This window comes from Euleptes europaea, chromosome 1 (genome assembly GCF_029931775.1).
Source record: "Euleptes europaea isolate rEulEur1 chromosome 1, rEulEur1.hap1, whole genome shotgun sequence".
NCBI classification, from domain to species: Eukaryota; Metazoa; Chordata; class Lepidosauria; order Squamata; family Sphaerodactylidae; genus Euleptes; species Euleptes europaea.
Genome location: NC_079312.1, coordinates 28,436,487 through 28,460,299, shown reverse-complemented (window position 1 = coordinate 28,460,299; position 23,813 = coordinate 28,436,487). Strand labels below are relative to the sequence as shown.

At 49.5% G+C, this 23,813-nt stretch overlaps 1 protein-coding gene across 2 annotated transcripts; it reads right to left on the bottom strand.

The window, feature by feature from the left end:
- Positions 1-6,308: 6,308 nt before the first annotated feature.
- Positions 6,309-21,075, bottom strand: SH3BP5L (SH3 binding domain protein 5 like). Of its 2 annotated transcripts, XM_056858581.1 has the most exons (6): positions 20,835-21,074; positions 16,408-16,470; positions 14,364-14,492; positions 12,201-12,362; positions 10,735-10,908; positions 6,309-6,726 (listed from the first exon to the last, which is right to left on the bottom strand). In XM_056858581.1, the coding sequence occupies exons 1-6, from the start codon at positions 21,036-21,038 to the stop codon at positions 6,325-6,327; spliced, it is 1,134 nt and encodes a 377-aa protein (XP_056714559.1). In that variant the 5' UTR covers positions 21,039-21,074; the 3' UTR covers positions 6,309-6,324. The 2 variants fall into 2 exon arrangements, with proteins under 2 accessions (XP_056714559.1, XP_056714567.1); XM_056858589.1 differs by lacking the exon at positions 14,364-14,492 and having other exon boundaries at positions 20,835-21,075.
- Positions 21,076-23,813: the final 2,738 nt, after the last annotated feature.

Below are 23,813 nucleotides of genomic sequence, written 5' to 3'. Positions count from 1 at the left end.
CTAGCCTTTGTGTGGACAACTTTCAAAACATTAGCAGTGGTCTTGGAAATTGACAGAGTGGGCGAAATGCAGTGTGAGAGAAGACCCTGGGATAAAGGAGGTTGCAGTAATGTGTAAGTAGGGTGATCAGATCATAAATAAGGGTCTTAGCAGAAATTTTATTTCTAACCCTTATCCATAAGGAATGGATCCTTTCAAACTGGAGTCTACAAATGTCTGTCACCTTATGTGTAAGCTCTGTGAATAGTTTCTGTCAGGTTTGTTTTGGAGTTTTTTTGACATGTTGCAACTATGACAGAAAGGCTGTCTTTGCAAAAAAAAAAATTTTTTGCTGAAAATCACTACTCCCAAACTGACTTTTTCACCACCACTGCAGAAAACCTTTGCGTACTCGTGTAACCATTGTGTTCAAGTCAAAGCCTGGGTTGAAGTAAAGTATCTGTTTCTTCTTCTTGCTTTACGCTGCCACCCAGGAAACCTGGGACCCCATTTAAAGGTTTAAGTGTTACTTTCCACTTCCACAGCGTGGTAGAGTGAAACAAATTTAAGTAAAAATAGAAAAGGCACACCATGAATAGGACCAGCTACTAAGATGTCCCCTAAGTTCACAATATTAAGATTTAACCTCATGGTGAGCAGTGTCTTTGGCTTGATGGGAAACATGGAGAGAGCCAGTGTGGTGTAGTGGTTAGGAGCGGTGGACTCTAAGCTGGAGAGCCAGGTTGGTTTCCCCCACTCCTACACATGAAGCCTGCTGGGTGACTTTGGGCGAGTCACAGTTCTCTCTGACCTCTCTCGGCTCCACCTACCTCACAAGGTGTCTGTTGTGGGGAAGGGAAGGTGATTGTAAGCCGGTTTGAGACTCCTTTTGGTAGAGAAAATTGGGATATAAAAACCAACTCTTCTTCACAGTGAATGGCAGAAAATGAAATCCAACCAAAACAACCCATTTGACAAGCTTTCAAGTTCTCCAGAACTCGCCATCAGGCCAGATCGTAAAACAAAAAAGAATTTTTAAAATTGGGTTTATGCGCATAGAAATTGAAACTGTCTGGAAGGCCTTAGCTCCTGCAGGCTTTCCTCAACAAGAGCGGTGTGTGTGTTCATTACTATTCTCCAGTGAGTGATTTCAGCAGAGATGCTAAGAAAGGGGGCACACACTAGAGTACTTCGGGTCAGCAAATAATATCTGAAGCTTGGTTCACTGCTTGCTGCTTTCTTTGCATCACGTCCTGGAGTCACAGCTTTTGGCGTTCTACAAGAACCAATCAAGAAGAGGCAGAACAGGAAGCAAAGAGTAGGAATAAATGGACAGTTCTTGCAATGAAGGCCCCACCTGCCTTGCAATCCGTCACAAGGACATCTCACACTAAATGCAAAAGTAATGTCTGTAGAGTGACAAGCCATACCTGGATATGATCACACTCAGGTAAGGGGAGGAATTTTCCCAGAGTAATTTGAGAGAGACCCTGATGCACAGATTAGGCAGGGTAATTTGCTCAAGTAATAAAGCACTCAGCAAGCGAGAAATAGCAGGATTGATGCTTGCATTCTCCAGCACAGTCTGCTGCTGCTTTTTGCTGGCCAGAGTCATGAGGAGTGAAGGCTGCCTTGGCCCCATACCCTGGCAACCACCTCTATGAGTCTCTCACCTTCTCAGGATGATGTGAACCATTTTCCACTAGCAGTGGGGAATTGGTTCAAGTGGGAGAGCGCTCGCTTAGCATGCGAGAGGTAGTGGGATCAATAGCCACATTCTCCAACAAAAGCACCCTAACCACAGAGTGATGGTGGTTGTGCATTGGCTTTTGGGGTCATGTTTAGGGTCTTGCCTTTTCCCTCCAACCCAGAGTGACATGTGGCAGCACAGTAGAGTAACAAGGGAATTAGGGTGGTTTGCTTTAACCAAGCATTAAAAATGGGGAGCCATTTGAGGGGTGTGTGTGTGTGCATAGTGCCTCTTCTCAGACCAGGCAGGGGAATTAGCTCAAGAGGTAAAACACTCACCATGTGAAAGGTAGCAGGATTGATGCCTGCATTTTCCAGCAATGGACAGCCCTGTCTGCCGCCTCCCTTTTCTGCCCCGAGGAGTGGAGATAAGGATCTGCCCTGACCCCATGCCCTGGGGAATTAGCTCAAGTGGTAGAGCACTTGCTCAGCATGCGAGAGGTAGCAGGATCGATGCCATTTTCTTCATTCTCCAGAACCAGACAGTCCTGTCTGTTGCCTTCTTTTGCTGGTCAAAGCCATGGGGAGCAAGGCCTACCTTGGCCCCATACCTTGGACACCATCTCCAGTCTCCTTTCTTCTCAGGGTGATGTGAACCTCTTCACCCTAGCAGTGGGGAATTAGCTCAAGTGGTAGAGTGTTTGCTTAGCATATGAGAGGTAGCGGGATTGATGCCCGCATTCTCCACTACCGGATAGTCCTGTGTGCTGCCTTCTTTTGATGGACAAAGCCATGGGGAGCAAGGCCTACCTTGGCCCCATACCTTGGCCACCATCTCCTTTCTTCTCAGGATGATGTGAACCTCTTCTCCCTAGCAGTGGGGAATTAGCTCAAGTGGTAGAATCTTTTGCTGGTCAAAGCCATGGGGATCAAGGTCTGCTTTGGCCATCATCTCCAGTCTCCCTTCTTCTCAGGATGTGAACCTCTTCTCAGTAGAAGTGGGGAATTAGCTCAAGTGGTAGAGCACTTGCTTAGCATGCGAGAGGTAGCAGGATCTATGCCTGCATTCTCCAGTACCGGACAGTCCTGTGTGCTGCCTTCTTTTGCTGGTCAAAGCCATGGGGATCAAGGCCTACCTTGGCCCCTAGCCTTGGCCACCATCTCCAGAGTCTCCCTTCTTTTCAGGATGATGTGAACCTCTTTACCCTAACAGTGGGGAATTAGCTCAAGTGGTAGAGTGCTCGCTTAGCATGCGAGAGGTAGCAGGATCAATGCCTGCATTCTCCAGTAGCGAACAGCCCTGTCTACTGCCTTCTTTTGCTGGTCAAAGCAGTGGCCATCATCTCTAGAGTCTCCTTCCAAGGATGATATGAACCTCTTCTAAGGATGGTATGATGCCCACATTCTCCAACAAGAGCATTCCAACCATAGAATGAGGGTGGCTGTGCATTAGCATTTTGACTCATATGTGGAGGCTTGCCTTTCCCCTCCAAACCAGGGTGTCACGTGCCAGTAGTAAAATTTCAGGGGAATTAGTGTGGTTTGGTTTGACCAAGCAATAAAAACAGGAGTCGAGGGGAGCTCCTGATGCAAAGTGCCTCTTCTCTCAGACCAGTCAGGGGAATTAACTCAAGTTGTGTACTGCTTGTTTAGTATGTGAGAGGTACTGGGACTGATGCCTGCATTCTCTGGCAAAAGCATCCTGGTTGCAGTATTGAAGCACCTCCATTTTGGCTTTTTGGGGTCACATGTAGTATCTTGCTCTTTCCCTCCATTCTAGAATAGCCTGTAGGGTAAAGCCACAGGGAATTAGGTTGATCAATATATTGCTCACTTCACACAAGAAGCAATGGGCTTGACTTGCATATTCTCAAAGGCATTTTTTTTTCTAGACAGGATGGTTGGCTTTGAGCATTAAAAACTGGGAGACGAAGAATCACCCACATGATTGGATGACCAACATTTGACTCAAAAGCCATGACATTGGTGTGATTGACACCACAATGTAACCAACCTCTTTGGCCATTTTTTTTTGCCATTGCCTCTCTGTCTTACCATTCTCCAGTGACCTTGAATGAGTGTTTCCATAAAGCTACTGTAATTTGGACTAGGGGGGTGTTAGAGGAGATGTAGAATATTAAGAATGCTATTTAAGTGATATGGGCATTAGAAGTACATTTGAACTTAAAATAGCCTCTCTCATTGCTCATACAGTAAGCATTCATTTCATAGTATACAAAATACCCATCTATACCATGCCCTACCATAACAGAATCATAGAGTTGGAAGGGACCACCAGGGTCATCTAGTCCAACCCCCTGCACAATGCGGGAAATTCACAACTACCTTCCCCCCACACACACACAGTGACCTACTCCATGCCCAGAAGATGGCCAAGATGCCCTCCCTCTCATCATCTGCCTAAGGTCATAGAATCAGCATTACTGACAGATCTTGACTGCTTGCATGTTTCTGTGGAGCCCCTACCTTTCCATTCATTTCCTTCGTAGTTGGAAATGTAATATCTGTTTCTATGAATTTATGTTTGTTTGGGCACTTTTTGTTTCTGCAGAAAGCAATTGCTCCAGAACACAGCTGCCTCTAGCCTCTTGCTTCTCTCTAATACTAGTAATACCACAAGCCTGACATGAATGAGTCAGGCTCCATTTTTCCCCACATAGTTGTTTGGTATTTTGCATTTCCAGTTGTTTAAGGGGAAAAGGAGGAGTCGAGGAACGTGTTCTATTGTTGGTGGCAGCCAGCTGTCTGCTATTATCTAGCTCTGTCTCAGGTGGAGCAATTGCTGTTAGTAACCTCACAGGTTCATGTTATTATAATTGATAACGGCAGAGACCATATTAAATCAAGGTTTTAAATCCATCCCTAAGGCCCCTTGGAGTGCCAGATCAGCTTAGGGCCATCTGTTGGGTCAGGCAAGGGGTGTCGCTCTCATCACCTGTCATCTGCCACAACCATGCCATTTGTGACATGGCCAAGAGGACCTCTGCAGCCAGCCACAGACCTGGTGGGAACAGTGCAGGGGGAGGTGTGTCCTTCCTGCACCTGTGCAGATCCCAGGTGGGCTGTGGAGCACCTCTCCAGCCTGCTTTGGATTTGGTGGGAATAGGGCTGTGTAGTGGAAGGAGCTGTCAAGTTGCAGCAGACTTATGGCAACCTCGTACGGTTTTCAAGGAAAGATAGGCAGAGGTAGTTCGCCATTGCCTGCCTCTGCGTCACCACCCTGGTATTCCTTGGTCGTCTCCCATCCAAATACTAAACTGGGCTGAACACGCTTAGCTTCTGAGATCTGATGAGACCAGGCTATCTGGACGGTGCAGGGATATATTCCGTGCTAAAAGCAGGTCTCCTTCAGCTATTGGCATGTCTACACAGGGAAGCTCTGAACAACAGATGGTTGCTGGGGGAATTATCCTCAGCTACACTTTGTAATAAAAAGACAGGAGTGAAACAACAAGGGCAGGTTTTTCTGTAGGGCAATAAACTTTACTTTAAATAAAATACACAGCAGAAGCCGGTCATACAAACACACGGAGTGGCAATCAGGCTGCCTCAAACCAGCATGGTTCTCATCACAGCCTGAGCCCAGAAAAAACTGCTTGGGGGCAGGAAGTGGCACCGTTGCCCGGAAGGGGAGGAGAGGAAGAGCTGGGAGCGAGCAGAGCCTCGCTCAGGAACCTAAATGCCCCACCTGCTAGAGCAAACGGACATCCAACGAAGCAAATGTATCATCATTATGTAACTGGGGCAAATCGGGATGGTACCAAGTGGGTGAGACAGCGGGGGAACCGTCCTAGTTGAACAAGGCTATTTTGCCCCCCACATGCACACACAATGCTCCCTCCCTCTCCTCATGTCACCGAATGGCTCCAGCCTCTACATAGGTTGGCAATGCTGGAGAAGCCATAAAAAGAGGATGTGACATCACGTTGCTTGGGAGGGACAAAAATAAAAGAGGGACAAGGGCAGGCCCCCAGTATGCTGTAGTGTGTTAAGAAGCCCCCAGATGGGGCGTCAGAGAGTTCCATTTAAAAAGACAGCACCACAGGGTCCTGGGTGGTGTCTCCATAAAACCAGAGAGGTTTCTCTCGGAAGCAGAGGCGGGAGCAGCGGGGCTTGCGCCGCAATGGCCCCACCTCTGCAATCGGATCACCCCACAGCCAGCAAAACACAATCATGTAAAAACAAACAGGTTTCCTTAAGCCCATCCCTGCTTGGGTTTCTTCCCCTCCCCCCGGCCTTTCCCTATAACTTGCTGGCCGCTAAAGATGAGGGTATCACCAATAACTCAACAAGCTAGGAGAAGGGGGTGGGAAGAGATCAACTTCCAGCATGCAATGCTGCCAGGAAGCAGGTGCATGCTGGGGGGGAGGGGGGGAGGGCAGCCCAACAGCAGGACCCCAAACGCCAAAGTCTCCGATAGTAACTGGGTTTGGACGGGCACCACAGTGCTGGGAGCGTTTGGGGGGGGAGGAAATGTGGGTCGTGCCAAATTGGGGTGGGGAGGGGCCCCACCAGACAGGTGAGGCCAAAACGGCTCCGTTATCCAAGCGTTCAGAGAGGTGCCTCCCCCTTGAACCCTTCTTTGCCCCTCCTTATCCCGACCCTTTATCCCATTCTCCTGCTGGCGGATGTGGGTCAGAGGCTGATGCTGCGGTGGTGCTTGAAGGAGTGGGACTGGGCATTGCGGCGCTGCTCCCGCTCCTCCAGCTCATCGCTGTTCAGGCTGGCGGCGTCAGACAGCCCCAGCAGGTGCTCGACTGAATCGAACTTTTGCAGGTCGGACGCGATGGTCTGGAAGCTGAGCACCGAGAGAGTGTCGGAGGAGGAGGCCGGCTCGGGAGGCAGCGTCGACCCTCCGTACAGCACCGCCGGGCAGGCCTCGGCGCCGACCGGGGAGGCCCGCCGCCCCACCAGGCGCTGCAGCCGCCGGGCGTGGATCTGCTCGCTGATCTGCTCCAGGTTCCGCAAAGCCACCGAATAGCGCATCTTGGCCTGGGCCACCTGCTGCTCCAGGGACGTCACCCGGGCCTTGTGCTCCTAAACGATGGGAAAGGAATAGCTACAGTCAAACGGTCCACATATGCCGGTGAGGTTTCCCTCCATCTTTGGTTTCAGGGTGAGAAAACAAAACACTAGGTTCGTGCAAAATTCCAGACTGAAATGTCTAGCACAGGGGTGTCAAACTCAATTGTTTCGAGGGCCGGATATGACATAAGTGCCATTTGGTCGGGCCGGGCCATGCCTCGCCAGCCCAGATTGAGAGTGGGGGATGGTGGCTGCCTCGCAGGCCAGATAAGAGCTCTCAAGGGGCCGGATCCGGCCCTCGGGCCTTATGTTTGATACCCCTGGTCTAGCACTCTAGGAATCTGAGTTGGATTTCTAGCCTCCTTTTGAATTGTCCTTACAACTTAGGCTAAAATGGATTATACCATGTTTTAACAAGTGGTCCACATCTTCTCGAGCAACTTTGGAGCAAAAGATTCAGTTCCTCTTAGAGGACTCCGACCCTCAGCGTACTTATTTTGTTGCTCGTTTTTTGGAGGCTGCAGAGAAGAGACGAAGGGAGGCGTTTTTAGAGATGGGTCTTATTTAGGTTTTATGGTTTTATTGTTCAAGACCTCGGTCTAAGAACAGAGGGAAAGAAGAGAAGAGGATTTCTAGCCTGTGGATAAATACTAGCATGATAGAAGGGAGACCAGGCTTACCTGTAAATTCTTTTTGTACTCATTTGGCAGACAATAGTCCAGGCACTAAATTACCTAAATTTTACCAGGCACCTAAGGGGCATTTTACCTACAGGGCATTACAGATGTGGTCATTGTTCCCATTGCAGATTCACATGTAACATGAACCTCTTCATAAATCCAGCAGATAGGAAAATATCAGTTGAAGAACTTTACAAGGTGTAACTCTATAAACATTGTTTACGCCATCTTGTGACCATGCCAAAAAATCTATATTGAGAAAACTATAAGATGCCTAAAAACACACATTACTGACACAGAAGTAACACCTTGCTCAGAAAAACAGGAGCCTCTCTAGTTGCACATTTCTTGGGGGGCGGGGGAACCATTCCCCAATAGATATTCTTTTTTGGGCAATACAAGTATCAGATCATAATGACAAGACACTTCTGAGGAAAGAGTCTGAGTGGATTTTATGACTAAAATCTTAGGTGCCATCTGGGCTAAATGAAAATTTGGAATTTACACTCCTTATTTAAGATCTTTAAGTCAACGTTATAACTTCCTGTAACTGAATGGTAAAGGTTTATTTTTATATAAATAGAACCTGTTAAGTTCTAAGGTGTTTTACACTCTGCTATATAAAGAACTGACACATATCATATTATATATACAATGATCCTAAAAATTCTTTTGAATGGTCCTTTAAGAGGTTAAATGAAGAAGAAGAGCTGGTTTTTATACCCCGCTTTTCTCTACCTTTAAGGAGTCTCAAAGGGGCTTACAATTGCCTTCCCCTCCCCACAACAGGCACCTTGTGAGGTAGGTGGGGCTGAGAGAGTTAGGTGAGAACTGACTGGCCCAAGGTCACCCAGCAGGCTTCATGTGGAGGAGTGGGGAATCGAACCCAGCTCTCCAGATTAGAGTCTGCTGCTCTTAACCACCACGCTGACCTATTGCATCAGACTTTAGAACCCCCTGCGCCTGACTCCATCTTTATTGCTCAAGGTGAGGATGGAGGCTAATGCTACGATAGGTAAGCAGAATAGTTGTTCAGTTACATTGTTTTATTTAATAATTCCATTCCATTCCATAAACCTTTAATGGCATAGAATATTTAATAATTAATGAATTTTGCTGTTAGTTTCCTGGGGTTAAATTATCAAAAAAATCTTCTAAAATAATATTTTAATTTTCCAAAAGACTTTTTCAGGCTGTAGGTTCCTAACAGCGCATTCCTGAGAGGAATGCGGGAGCCGGGCTCAGGAGGCAACCCAGTGGTGTTGCCTCCTAAGGAGGTTTCGGCCCGGCACCAAAACTCCATGCAACGTATCTCGCTAAAAATGGCGTATCTTGCTAAGAATAAAAGGGGGCATTCCCGAGCCGAAACTGCTCAGGAGGCCACCTAACGGCATCCGGGCCTGCACGCCGGCGCTGGAGACACCAACACTGGCAGGCGCCTTCTGGGCACCGGCGCTGTGGCCTCCAAAGGCCTTTCGGCGAGGCCGCCAGCACATCTCAGGAATGCACTGTAAGATTGTTAATCTAATTTTCCCCCAAAATTTATTCTAAATGAATTGTATTTGGTTATATGTTTTATTCTATGGGTGTATTTTCCCTGATGACAACAGATCCCCTGATGAAGCCACAGGGGTTTAGGAAGTAACAATAAAGGATTTATTCAACACCTTGATTCGTTTCTTCTGCTTGCAGACAGTAGTCCAGGCACTGGATCGATCTCCTCTCTACCCACCAGAAGGCGGCTATCTCTAGTGACAGAGCCCAAATCCCATCTTCCTAGTCCAGTGGTGGCGAACCTATGGCACGCGTGGGCACGTGCCCTCTGTGGGCACGTGCACCGTCGCCCCAGCAGCAGCAGGAGAGGTGGTGGGAGGTATCCCCCGAGCCGCCTCATGGTGGCGACCCCTTCCCGCAGCTCCGGCTCTTGCACTGGGCAGCCTCTCTCCTCTCCTTCTTTTGGCAGCCATGAGGGGAGGGGTGGGGGGGAGAAAGTTGAGCTCCCCGGGTCCTCTCACTGTCACCCGTGCGCCTGCGAGCTTCCCTCTCTCTCCCCCTCGCCTGTGCAAGGGCGACCTTGCTGCGGCTGCCCCCCAGGCTCCGGGACTGGCTGGGGTGGCTGGCGGCGTGTCCGGGCTCTCCTTGAGCGGGAGCCGCCACACAGCTCCTGCTTTGCGCCGCCAGCATCCCGCACGGCGCAAGCAGCGGCGAGATGAGCTGGCTCCGGCTGCCTGCGCTGTTCCCGGCCCTGCCCTCGGAGGAGGAGTCCTGCCGGGGCAACTTCCACCCTCGCTTCTCACCCAGACCTGCTGCTGCTTACGCTGCCTGGCAAACCTCCCCGAGGCTGCAGTAAGTGGGCGATCCTGAGGTAACACGGTGACGTCGCCTTGCTTTCCCGCCGTCACAGGGATTCCTCCCCTGGTACGATTGCCAAAGATAGGACTTTTTGGAGGACTTTGATTCATAGGCACTTAACACACACACACGATTGCCAACCTCGTTGGGGCCTGGGAATCTCCCGGGATTGCAACCGACCGCCGCTCTACACAGTTCCCTCCCCAAACTCCGCTGTCCCCCAGATCTCCAGGAATTTCCCGGCCTGGAGTTAGCAACCGTATTCAGGTTAAATTGCCGTGTTGGCACTTTGCGATAAATAAGTGGGTTTTTGGTTGCAGTTTGGGCACTCGGTCTCCAAAAGGTTCGCCATCACTGTCCTAGTCCAACACCAAATGAATCTTTCTTGGCAAAGAAACTGCTTTCTAACTAATGGAGAGATCACTTCAGTGTCTGGATCACTGGAGAGTGACAAGCATAGAGAATTCAGTTTCACCTTCAGAAAGTAGTTTCTGACTCCAGAAAATATTTATTTTTTATTTATTTAAAACATTTATATGCCGCCTTTCCACCCAAGTAGGGCCCCAATATCAGATTTTTCCACCCTCAGACATAAAATACTCCCATGACAAGGGTTTTCATGTAACTTTTGGAGACCACCTTCCTAACACGACAAAGAGAGATCCCTTTGTGATTTCAACTGCAATTCGCTAGGTATTCTAATATTGTCAATACAGTTGAACCCATTTGATAAATGACAACTCCCAATTTGGGGGTAGAGGTTAACAGCTGTTAAGATCCAAACTTTCTGTTTTTGAGGAACTGCCACATTCTGAATGGTGGGGAAGTTAACATCCTAACTTGGCTTGTGCTTCCTTAATATCAGCAAAAGATGGGGAGGGGGGCGGGACACCCAACTTTCAAGGACCAGGCCAGGCTCCCTTCACATAAGTTCTGAAGAGACCTTACAAGCCCTCCCCTGTAGAACTGCTGAGGGAGGAATTCTCACCTCAAGAATCTGGTTGAACTGAGCCTTCAGCTCAAAGTAGGGCTTGCTCTTCACAATGACCCGCTTCAGGGACTTCTGTAGAGACTGCACCTTGGCCTCTGCTTGCTGGCAGAGCTGGGTGACCCGCTGGTGCTCCCGTTCACTGCGCAGCCGCTCCTCCTCCGCCTCGTTCACCTAGCGGATAAAGAAAGGGGCAGGTCAGAGCCGACAGCCAACACTGGGTACCATCCCCCCCTAGACCTCCTACAGCCCTTCCTGCTGAACCTCACCAAGGCAGTGATATCTAGCGGTCTCGTCTTTGACTGAGGAAGTCGGCCTCTAGTCCTCGTGAGGTTTTACTCAAATTCTTCAAAAGGCAACAAAATTATCTAGTACGTCCCTGGAATCTAGTAAGCATCGAATTGTGGCTTGGTTCCCCCACACCCCAGCCAATGTTGAACATTTTAAAATTTACTTATTTAAGACATGTATATGCTGCCTTTCCACCCAAACAGGGGCCCCTATTTTACACTGTTGCTTTTAACATATTGTAAGCCACCTTTAATTGCCTCCTGTCGCAGCAAAGTGGCATCTAAATAGCTAATAAAGTGGCATCTAAATAAGTAAATAAAATAGGTGGGCACAGACCTTCCAGAGACTAACGGCATGGCTGGTACACTAGTGCTTTGCCAGCTCACTCCCTGCCTTGTTATGCCAGGGACTCTCACTTAGCCGATCCCATTGCTGCCAACAGTGACTGCCAGCATGCCAGGCTACCATTTAAAACAAACAAACCTACGCCATCATTAGTGCTTCTGCAATATGATCAACAAGCTTGGTAGACAGTTCTGGGGTACTGTCATCTGGAACAGCAGTGAAACAGGAAGAAGGGAACTAAAGTAACCGGGCTTTGGAGGCAGGTGAGATGGTCTTTGGTGGACCTGACATGAGGCTTACAACCCCCCCACCCCCGGGAACTCATGAAATATTGGATTTATGGTGCAAATGGAGAGGCCTTTGTTCTTCAGCCACATGGCCAACCTAACCTGTTGCTTCCTTTTCATAACTGATTCTGCTCGTTTGTCTTGGGTGGCGAAGGAAGGAGAATGAGAGAAGTAGACTCTGTCAAAGTGCAGGGGAGCTCACGGCTGGCTGAGGAGGTGCCTGAAAACAGGCCAAATGCCAGCCCCATTTGGCGACCTTAACTGGATGCATGCTTGGGTTGTTTATTGTGACTGCAGAACATGAGGGATTTGGGCAATCACCATGGGATCTGGACCCACCCCAACCCTTCTGGTTAACCTGTTGCCTGATTTCCTGGATTGCTAACTGCATAGGCTCTGTGCCATTCTCTCATGTTCCCTACATCTGCTAAGTGCACTCTTACTCCCCAAGGCAGAGATTCCCCTTGGACTACACTGATCCTTTCACCCCTATGGTATGTGGGATTGTACAGCCCTTAGCTTCCCCTCTGTCACGGCTTTCACCTTGCACGTGGCGTGGTTGAGCATCTCCTGCCAGGTGGGGTCGAGCCTATTCTTGTCTGCCATCACGCCTTGCTCGGCCACAAAAACCATCTCCCGGGCCGCGTTGTGCATGCTAACCGCTCGTTCGTATCGGAGTGCGGCCTTCTGGGTCTCCTGCTGAGCCTGCCAGGACCGAAGAAGGAATAACTCAATGGAATGGACAACAGCGAAATCCCCTGTGCATGGCTAGGAAAAGGAATGAGCAAACCCCAGTTCCCCATATCCTCTCCTTTCGCTGTAATCTCTCTCACACCTCCTGAAATGTAGATTTTTCAACTGAAATGAATCTGAAAACTGAATGGCACAATCAAAAGACTCCCAATGGGCAGCTCTTACTGGGCTGCACCATTCCAAGCTACAGGTAGAGGAATCACTTGTTTGGCTCATCTCCTTTCTCAAGAAAAGAAAAGCTCCCTGTTCATGCTGAGCTAGCATGTTGGAAAGGGGGGAGAAAGGCAGTCTTAGAAGTCCTTCTCCCTGAGAGGAAATCAGTCGCACACTGCGCCCCTTGCAGCAACGAACTCACCCCCCACAGACACACACACACTCATACAAGCTGGCCACTTAAATTTCTGTGTTACAGTGCCAAGGCAATCTCAGTTCGTTTATGCATGGGCACTTTCACTCACGTTCACCCTCCATAAGAACATAAGAAAGGCCCTGCTGGATCAGACCAAGGCCCATCAAGTCCAGCAGTCTGTTCACACAGTGGCCAACCAGGCCTTCTCCCTGTCTCCGTCTGTCTCGGTTGTTCCTTGGAGTAATCATGAGTTTTCCCTCCATTAGAGATGACCTCACTGCCGGCCCTCACAAATCCCAGGACTTCCCATCCTTCTATTAACCCGATTCTTCCCTCTCCCCCGAGCTCAGCCCGCTTGAAATCCCTATGCATAAGGCAAAGCACGGGAAGCAGAAGCTTGGTTTCTCTCACAGCAAGCAGACAGCCATTTACAATGCAACATGTCAAGGGGCGGGGATTCAAATGCTTCCTGCTTCCTCTGAGTTCTTTCTGAGCTGAAGCCTTTTAAAAATGAGGCTTGGGTTTCTCCCCTTCCCCATTCCTTTCAAACAGCTCCGTTTTTTGTTTTTATTCTTAAAATGCTTTTTTAATGTGGCAATTGGGTTTCGGGGTAGGGAACTTTTCTCTCACTACAACCAATTACAAAGCAGCATTTCAGGGGGTAGGGATTAAAATACTTCCTGATTTGAGCTCGGAGACTGCTGGTGCAGACTCCCAACAGGAAAGGGTGGGTCCAGCGAGCAAGGAAACTTAGGTAAAACTCCCATGCATAAACGACCTCAGTGTGCTTTCTCAATCCCTCATGCATAAAGGAAATGGGAGGCAAGAAAACACAGAAAGGGCCTGTCCTCATCTCCTGCCAAACTTTCCGTCCTGTTCATTCCTCTTCCATAAAAACTGGGTAAGAGTCAGATGAAGTCAATGCCTTATGGATTAAATACAGGATGCCAAGAGGCAGGGAGAGGTTTGGGAAGAGGCTATCCCTGAAGCCAGAGAACGTTCTGGCAGAGTTGTGTGCATGTGAAAGGGAGCGTTATTCTAGAGACAGGGCCTGTGATCATTGCAGAGAGCAGCCTCGTATCTTGTCATCTCTGGCTGATGGGTAAAATTTCAGTTTTCACAAATCTGGTTTGGTTATCTCTGAGAAATAATCTGCCTGGCTGAGCTGCTCTAGAAGGCTGCAAAGCTATGCACAAACAGCTTTAGGCGTCTCTTCAGATCAGTTATTCTGGCTCAACAATACCTCGCCTCTCTCTTCCATTATCTGTGAGGGATCGAAAAAGAATGCTGGGGGTAGAGTTCTATGATCGGGAGAGTGACCTCTAATGATCCAAGACAGCAAAGGGGGTGGGGCTAGAAATACCCAGAATTCCTTGTTCATGCAGCAAATGAAGACTTTGTTCAAACACAACTTCTGAGACAAAATGAGCCCAGAGGAATCCTGCATCCCCGCTCTGAGCATTCACCCTTCCTTCCCTTTGCTCTATATATTTCAGAGGGGTTTTGGGCACGGTAGCATCTAAGCCATAGATATTTGTTGCAAAACAGGTAGGGATGGTGACGTATCTCACAGCGGAACTGAGTAAAGCCAGTGACTCCCATACCTCCTTGGCCAAGCGCCTAGCCTCGTAGTAAGGACGTGCTTTCTCAATGCAGTTCCCCAGCTGGGAGCCCTGAGCGTTGAGCTTCCTGGCAGACTCTGATAAAATCCTCCGATACGTTGTACGGGCTTCCTGTTACAACCAACAACATAAACACACCTTATTTGAATTCTTGCTTCTGGACAGACTTCCGGCCCCCGATATACACACTACATTGGTGGCACGGCTACCTCCCACTTTCTGTAAACGGTGCCAACATTTCACCCATAATGCGTAAAAAAGCACTGATCATGTGACCACTTTGCACCATTACATCAATGGAGCTGAACCGGTGATGTAAACAGTAGCCTTGTTTTCCTAGTGGCCCATGTGATCTGGGCATTTGCATGTCACCCATGCAGCACTGAAGCCAATCACAAGGAAGCGGTTTTGGAGTCGCAAACATGCCACAACGGTAACGAATGAACTGCCAACTAGAATCTGCACACGCTGTACCCTATTGTATGCGGGCCACGCCCCTGGTGAAGAAAAGTCCCTACAAGTATCAGAAGACTTAACAAGCTCTGAAGCTAGAAAAGCTTAAGCAAAGCCCTATTTATTCACTGATATTTCTTATAATAGGTTTTCTTCAACTGTGTTGCATTCTTACATCAACATGAGCTGATTTATGGCAACCCTATAGGGTTTTCAAGACAAGAGACAAACAGGTGGTTTGCCACTGCCTGCCTTTGCGTGGTGGCCTTGGACTTCCTTGGTTGTCTCCCATCCAAGTACTAACCAGTGCTGACCATGCTTTGCTTCAGAGATCTGACAACATCAGGCTAGCCTAGGCCATTAGGGCCAGGGTCCATATGTACAGCAGATAAAACGCCCCGGCAACCCTTTAAAAATGGCTACTAGCATGGTACAAACACCACCACTGTCTCATCCTGACTGTCAGAACATGTGTCTGACATCACCCTCTGTGCGGAAATGTGTTCAGGGATCCTTGCAAAGTCACCTGAAGGAAGCCGAGCCACAAAAGAGAACAAGGGAAGTGATTAACTCCTCCTCATGCAGTGCCCAAACTCGGAGCAGGTCCCCAGAGTGGGGAGGGGCCGTGGCTCAGTGGTAGAGCATCTGCTTGGCATGCAGAAGATCCCAGGTTCAATCCCTGGCATCTCCAGTTAAAGGGACTAGAGGCAAGTAGGTGGCGTGAATAGACCTCTGCCTGAGACCCTGGAGAGCCGCTGCTGGTCTGAGCAGACAATACTGACTTTGATGGACCGAGGCTCTGACTCAGTAGAAGGCAGCTTCACGTGTTCATGTGATGCTGGAATGAGTACAAGGCCCTTCAGATGAGAAGGCAACATCATCTCATGTGGGGCCAGTGCCAGCCATGTTCTCCTTATCCCTCCCACACAGCAGACAGATGAGTGAGACTAGAACTGGGAAGGAGAGCGAATGTTCCTGCTGCGATTGGCTCATTTGATTCAAAGGTGGGCAAGGAAGCCTTGTTGAGTGACAGAGCGTGTGCTTTGCCTACCAAAAGGTCCAAGTTTCCATCACCAGCTACGCATGCACACGTGAAATGGCCTTCCACTGAGCCAGACCCTTGGTCTAATAAGGCCAGGTTGATCTACTTGGACTGGCCGCAGCTCCCCAGGATCACAGGTTGTGGTCTTTCACTGTTGGAACCCTTTATCTGGAGATGCTGGGAATTGAACCTGGCGCCATCTGCATGCAAAGCAGATGTTCTACACCAAGCCATGGACCTCCCCGCCACTGAAAGAGCCACACAAAAAGCTAAGTGGATTACAGGGAGCTGCGTCGGGAAAAGCCTTTGCCTGAGACCTTGGAGAGCTCCTGCTACTCAGAGTGGGCTCAATTGTCTGATTCAGTACAGGGTAGCTTCATATGTTCCCACACAGCCTTGCAAAAGTGCATCTTTACACAAGCTTACTCACAGAACAGACGAGTGGCAGCTCATTGGGGGGGTGTTGACTCTAAAATGTATTGGTAAGAGGAGGCCAAGTTCCAAGTGTTGGAGAACACCATCTTTACTCACATCCAGCTGTAGCTCCACGCGATTTATCTCCTCGTTGGCCTGGTTGAGATGCTCCAGTTCCTCCTTTGGTTAGGAAAACAAGGAGTGAGGCTCAAAGGGCAGGCAGCAAACCAGACACATCTCCTTACCAGAGGATGTGTTCGCATGCTCAGATCCCACAACCCTTTTCCCAACAGATGCGGTGCAGATGCTTCACCAGAAAAAGAAAAATCCTTGTTTCTCACTCAAAAGCAATAGAAAGTTGTATACAGCTTCTGACTCTGTGTGTGTGTGTGTGTGTTAAATGCCATCAAGTCGCTTCTGACTCACGGCAACTTGATGGCACTTAACACACGCGGGTCTTGCAGAATGAGAGTCGTGGCTTCCTTTATAGCAGGGGTGGGGAACCTTTTTCCTGCCAAGGGCCATTTGCACATTTATAACATCTTTCGGGGGCCATACCAGGTGTAGATCTCCCGGTGGGGGGGGAGAGGCTAGGGTTGCCAGGTCTCCAGCCACCACCTGGAGGTTGGCAACCCCAGGGGAGGCCACACTCCCCCCTCCCAGGTGGGAGGGCAGCCAGCGGTGGGCCCCAACAAACGAGGTGCCAGGGGAGCGCAGCCCGCAGTCAATCGGCAAGGAGGAAGGAAAACAGAGAAAGAGGAAAAGGGAGGGAGAGAGAAAGAGGGAAAGGGAGGGAAAGGGAGGGAAAGGGAGGGAAAGGGAGGGAAAGGGAGGGAAAGGGAGGGAAAGGGAGGGAAAGGGAGGGAAAGGGAGGGAAAGAAAGGGAAAGAAAGAGAGAAAGGGAAAGAAAGGGAAAGAAAGAGAGAAAGGGAAAGAAAGGGGAAAAGGGAAAAAAGGGAAAAAGGGGAAAAGAAAAGGATGGAGGGAGACAAAGAAAGAGACAGAAAAAGAGGGAGAGAGGGAGAGAAAGGAGAGTGACAGAAAAAGAAGAAGAAAAGAGAGAAAAGCCTCCCACACACACACACCAGCGCACACCAGCCCGCACAACCAGGACCCAGCCTCCCCACCTCCACCGCCCACACACACACACACACACACACACCCTACGGCGCATGGAGCCCCGAGCGACTGGGCCCAGTCTCTGTGCCCTCCCCCCCAGAGTCCATAAAAGGCCCCCCTGAAGCCTGATCGGTTCCCACATGCATGCTCTGCTGCCGGGAGCCGCCAGCCTATTCCCCCGCTCACCGCTCAACAGCCGACAGGCAGCGAGAGGGGCTTACAATGTGCCATGGCTAGGGGGTAGCCTTGGGGGGAGCATCCCTCCCCCTCCCCTCTCACCGACCAACAGCCGACAGTTGGCAAGAGGTGGTCCAAAGGGCACTGCAGCGCCCCTGTAAGCCGCGGCCCTAGGCAGGGTCCCGGAGCTCCCGAGGGCCACAAAAAATGTCCTCGGGGGCTGCATACGGCCCCCGGACCTGAGGTTCCCCATCCCTGCTTTATAGAGTCAATTCATCACGTTGGGTCTTCCTCTTTTCCTGCTGCCTTCAACTTTTCCTAGCATTATTGTCTTTTCCAGGGACTCTTGTCATCTGACTGAGTGTATTTTATTCTTCTTAAGGGACAAAGGCTTTCAAAAATTTGCATTTAACTCATTTAAACAAAGACGGGGGATGTAGAAGAACGGATGGAAGGAAGGTTATGGCAGAGATACAGGAAGTTCTAAATGTAGATGGCAGAAAACCAAAGGTCTCTAAATTTAAAGGTAAAGGTGGTCCCCTGTGCGTTCCTGACCCATGGGGTGATGTCACATCCCAACATTTACTAGGCAGACTTTGTTTACGGGGTGGTTTGCCAGTGCCTTCCCCAGTCATCTTCCCTTTACCCCCAGCAAGCCGGGTACTCATTTGACCGACCTCGGAAGGATGGAAGGCTGAGTCAGCCTTGAGCCAGCTACCTGAAACTGACTTCTGTCGGGACTGAACTCAGGTCGTGAGGAGAGGTTTTGACTGCAGTACTGCAGCTTACCACTCTGCACCATGGGCTCTCTAAATTTACCTATCCAGAAAAAGGGAGGAAAGGACAGAGACTGTATCTTTCACCAAAAGACAATACCAGATCCAATTTATTTTTCAGTTTTGTTTTTGTTGAAAGATTCCCAACATTTGCCTATACATCTAAGAGGGCCAGAAACTTGTGGTTTGGGGAAAGGAACTGGGGTGAGTGGAATCTGCAATCCTCTTGGGATTTCCTATTAACCAGAACATCCACCGCTGTGAAGGTTCACAGAGGAAGGGCTCCTGAGGATGAGGCAACGTGCCTCTGTAAAGAATCCATGCCACCCCCCACCAACCCCATGCCAGGGCGAAATGTTTTTAAAATCAAGATGCTTTAAATTGCTAATTGAAAACAATTATTCCAATCTTCCCTGTACAACAAAGTACCCGTTTTGTTCCTTCGGATATTGCCTAAACCAAACAGCATTCTCATTAGTTTATGTCAGTCTTAAAACGTGTTCATTTGCAAAGAGCACAGGACAGTTGCTCACATCCTGTTTGGCTTTTGAGATTGCACGGAGCCCAGCACGCTCCTTGCATTCTTAAGGGCTAGAAGCATTTCTTTTAAATACACACAACCTCCAACAAATTAGCCAGTATTCCAAATTCTACACCTGAATATGCAGGGTGTGACCAAGCACGCACCCAGCCCTGGCCGGAGGTTAATCACTCCCACTGTGTCTAATTTGAACTTGCCAGTGTAGCTTAATGGTTAAGAACGGTGGACTCTAATCTGGAGAACCGGGTTTGATTCCTCACTCCTCTATATGAGCAGTGGTCTCTAATCTGGTGAACCACGTTGGTTTTCCCACTCCTTCACATGAGGCCTATTGGGTGACCTTGGGCTAGTCACAGGTCTCTCCCAGCTCTCTCAGCCTCACTTATCTCACAAGGTGCCCGTTGTGGGGGGAGGAAGGGAAGGTGATTGTAAGCCTCTTTGAGACTCCTTTCAGTACAGAAAAGCAGGATATAAAAACAAATTCTTCTTCTTTCAATGCAGTTTCTTTACTCCTCTCTACTGCGGAACATCTACATGACCAATTTCAGCAAAATTAACTACCTGGACTCATCTCTCCCTCTCTCTTCCCTGCCCTACACCAACACTCCTGAGACTTTATTATCTTGAGGTAATGGTGCTCATCCCCAAACAGAACAATTTTAGTGGCCTCATAAAATAATAATTTGTAATATTCCAAGAGTTGCCACATTTTGGTTTCATATATTCGGGTAACCCAAGTGCAGTGAGAGACAGGTGAGGGGAAGACTCCAGTGAGAGCAGAGCTAATAGCAAAAGCTCTGTTTGCTCCTGAAGCTGGCACTGGCAGATAAAGAAGACATTTGCTGTACGAAAGTGATTCATGTGTTATGGGCACTGTTTTACCTAATGGTTTATACGTTAACCCATCATGAGAATTACTATTGGTTACACTACATTTTATAGTGGGGTTTATTGTTCTAACCTGCTTACCGCAACTCATAGAATCATAGAGTTGGAAGGGACCACCAGGGTCATCTAGTACAACTCCCTGCACAATGCAGGAAATTCACAACTACCTCCCCCCACACCCCCAGTGACCCCTACTCCATGCCAAGAAAATGGCCAAGATGCCCTCCCACTCATGATCTGCCTAAGGCCATAGAATCAGCACTGCTGACAGATGGCTATCTAGCCTCTGCTTAAAAACCTCCAGGGAAGGAGCACTCACCACCTCCCAAGGAACTGTAAAATTTGTTACCCTGTTTTGCCAAGAATCACAAGAAAATCAGTAATACTCTTACCAGTCATCCGAGATTATCATTTTAGTTCCAATGTGGGGTGGGTGGCTGAAGGAGTTGCAAAGTGTGCGAGTTGCATAGTGTGTGTGTAAGCGTCCTCACCACTGCTGCCCATTTTAAGTTGGCGCACCGCTGGGCTGTCACCCGCCTGCCTGCCTTGGCTCAACACAGCCCGTGGGCACAGCCCTGCAGGAAGCATCTAGGAACACTCTGCCATCCCATCCCCCATGTACCAGTGTGCAAAACGCTGAGTGGGGCCTGAGCTCAATTGCCCAGCTCCTGAATGCAATGCATATGAGTCATACACTTCAAACCAGTGCATTAAGGAGAAACGGAGGCTGCTAGCTTTTAAGTCCGACGTTCCTGCTGGCTAGTCCCCAATCATGGCTTTTAGAGAAGAGGTTCTGGCATCTGTCCCGGAGGCAGATGCATCAATAAATAGCTCAGCAGGCCTGTTTGGTTCCTGGTTGGCTGGCAACCCTGAGGGTTTCCCTTGGGGAAAGTTGGGGACCCGAAGTAGCCCAACCGGTTCCCCTTGGATGTGCCCTGAGAACGAACCACATTCCAAGCTTCCACATTGCAGTTGCAGGAATGCCGAATGCCCCCCTGGACCTGCCTGCAGGCTCCTGAAAGAAGAGCCTCACTTTATCTCACCTGGATTCGGGGGTCTAGCTCTTCCTCCTCCTCCTCTGTCCTCTGGGGGGTCTTGGCGTCCCCACCCCCATCACAGATGGCTTCAGGCACAGGCGTCCGCTGCTCCTGCCCCTCTTCGGTGGGAGTCCGCAGCTCCCCAGGAGGTGTCTGCCGCCCGTCACCCATGTTCATGCCCAGCACCAACCGCTGGTCAGATCCCTCCATGCCAGGCTCCTGCTGCCCCTACTGCAGTCTCCGATCCCCCTGCCTGGGTGGGTTGGCCTCGTCACAGGAACACAGGCACCATTCTAGCGCCACGACCATCCGCAGAGAGTTGGCATGAGGGTACTAGGCTCACAAGGATGCATTTGGCACACGCAGCAAGGAAAAGTAGGCAGAAGACAGGCAGATCTTACAAGGCCAGTCTGGAAAGTGACGAGGCACCTCCAGGTACTGTGTGTTATCCAGACTGGAAGCAAGTGAGTCAGATTAGCTTTGGAAAACTGACCCCAGGGATACTGCGGGTAAAGGAGGCACACACAACAGATGCTTACTCGCAGAGGGGGTGGAGAAAATCCCCTCCACCAGGCGTGTCCTCCACCCCCCCTCCACTGCCCACCCCTAAGACACCACCTCCGAGGCAGCAGCTAGCAGCAGAGCTTGGAGAACTGAAGGTGCACAGCAGAGCAGGGCTGGAAAAGAAACCAGGAAATGAGTTACAGGCGTCACTCCACAAAAGGCAACAGAAAAGTCGATATCCAACCATCACAAATCGAGATCACAGGTGAGGTTTCCATTTGCCACGAGACACCTTTGTCGGTAGATGTCATGGCTCAACTGGAAAAGCCCCAGGTGCTTTGTGGAGTGGCGGTCCAGAATGTGATACAGCTAGGCAGGAAGTTTATCCAGCCCTCATATAGGAAGTGCCATCACAGCTGGTAAAAATTGATCCTAATATACAGGAACATGAAAGCTGTTATTAGATCCACTCCTAACTACTTGCAGAGTTTATATACTACAGGAGGAGTTCTTTGGCAACAAACATTTTCAATCTCTTCCCCTCTTTACTGGGAGACCACAGCTCCCCAGAAACTATGTCAAATAGTTCTCAAAGCTAGAAGGGATTTGAACCCCAATCTGAGCCATGTTTCAGCTAGAAAACAATCAATCTATTTGAAGGAGCTGGAGAAGGACAGCAGCTAGCACGCCGGCTTAATTTCCTTCTTACATAAGAAAGGCCATGCTGGATCAGACCAAAGCCCATCAAGTCCAGCAGTCTGTTCACCCAGTGGCCAACCAGGTGCCTCTAGGAAGCCACAAACAAGACAAGTGCAGCAGCACCATCCTGCCTGTGTTCCACAGCACCTAATAGGCATGCTCCTCTGATCCTGGAGAGAAATAGGTGTACATCATGACTAGTACTCATTTTGACTAGTAGCCATGGATAGCCTTCTCCTCCATAAACGTGTCCACTCCCCTCTTAAAGCCTTCCAAGTTGGCAGCCATCACTACTGCCTGGGGCAGGGAGTTCCACAAACTGCGCAGCTGTCCATCGCAAACAAGGTCTACTGCATTACAGCCCCCACATGCAGGCAATGCAAAAGCACATCAGCACATTAAGACTTCGTCTCACAGATGCCTCATGGATTTATTTTTGTCCACAAGTTTATACTCTGATTTAGTGCATGACAGCTTATAAGCAGTCTTATTCATTTAACTATTTGTCACACTGTCCTGTTGATTCCCTCCTCCAACAGCGCCTGCCCAAGATCTTTAGGTGCAAGATAAGAAACATACAGATTCTCCAGGTTCCTGGATGCCAACAACCAGTGTCCAGGTTCCTGGCTACCAAAGGAGAAGCCCAGCCCAGCCTGCTTCTACCACTCCTTGTAAACAGGACGCCGTACTCCAATTTCAGGTCATTTCACTCTCTCACCTCATCCTCCCCACTAGACTAACCACCACAATTTCCAGAAACCACCATCATGCCCGGGCTGTGAACTGCTCCGAGCACCGGCAGATCTCAATTGTGTAAACGTCCGAGCTGAGTGCCCAGGGCACGGATCCACCCACACAGCACCGAAGATTTAATAGCTCTCGAGTCTTGGCAAGAGGGAGAGCACTGCAGCCCCCCCCCAAAACACACACATACTTTGATCCTCATGAGGTTCCTGGGTTCCCCCCAGGAACAAAATGCCAGGGGGCTTAGAGGACCAGGGTCATCAGCGGATACCTGGGTACATCCTGTAGGGGAGGGGAGTGTCAGGATGTTTGTGGATGAAGAGACAACAGCATTTGACATCCCCTTCCCACATTTCGCTTGCAGCTACTCCGTCAACTCGAACTGACCCTTCCTTTTCTTAATTTGTACAGAGCTTTTAAGGGAGTTCCCATGCTCGGCATTCACCCGTCACCGCAACTATCCTATCCCATTCCAAAGAGAGGTAGTCTCTGTTGCAGCATTGCGTGTGTGTGTGTTAAGTGCCGTCAAGTCGCTTCCGACTCATGGCGACCCTATGAATGAAAGTTCTCCAGAATGTCCTATCTTTGACAGCCTTGCTCAGATCTTGCAAACTGAAGGCTGTGGCTTCCTTTATTGAGTCAATCCATTGCAGCCCCTTAAAAAAACAACACCAAAAACGTTTTTTGTAGCAGTCTATTCCTTCGGGGGGATCGGGATCCGCTTTTGTCAGATCCAATGAACGCATCCACATGAACACAGGAAGCTGCCAAATACTGAATCAGACCCCTTGGTCCATCAAAGTCAGTATTGTCTACTCAGACCGGCAGCGGCTCTCCAGGGTCTCAGGCAGAGGTCTTTTACATCATCTACTTGCCTGGTCCCTTGAACTGGAGAGGCCGGGGATTGAACCTGGGACCCTTCTGCATGCCAAGCAGATGCTCCAACACTGAGCCACAGCCCCTCCCCTCCCCCTGCGACCAGCCGTTGAGATCGCACAGGCGAGAAAGGGAGGCTTCCATCGTCTGGATGCGCCCAAA

What these genes read in the sequence shown, in the direction of transcription:
- SH3BP5L (XM_056858581.1), bottom strand. Translation starts at nt 21,038, where the DNA reads ATGGAGGGATCTGACCAGCGGTTGGTGCTGGGCATGAACATGGGTGAC. An exon ending in CTAGGCGCTTGGCCAAGGAG is followed by an intron (nt 12,363 to 14,363) that starts GTATGGGAGTCA and finishes CGGTCCTGGCAG; the next exon opens with GCTCAGCAGGAGACCCAGAA. An exon ending in AGTTCAACCAGATTCTTGAG is followed by an intron (nt 6,727 to 10,734) that starts GTGAGAATTCCT and finishes CCCATCGTTTAG; the next exon opens with GAGCACAAGGCCCGGGTGAC.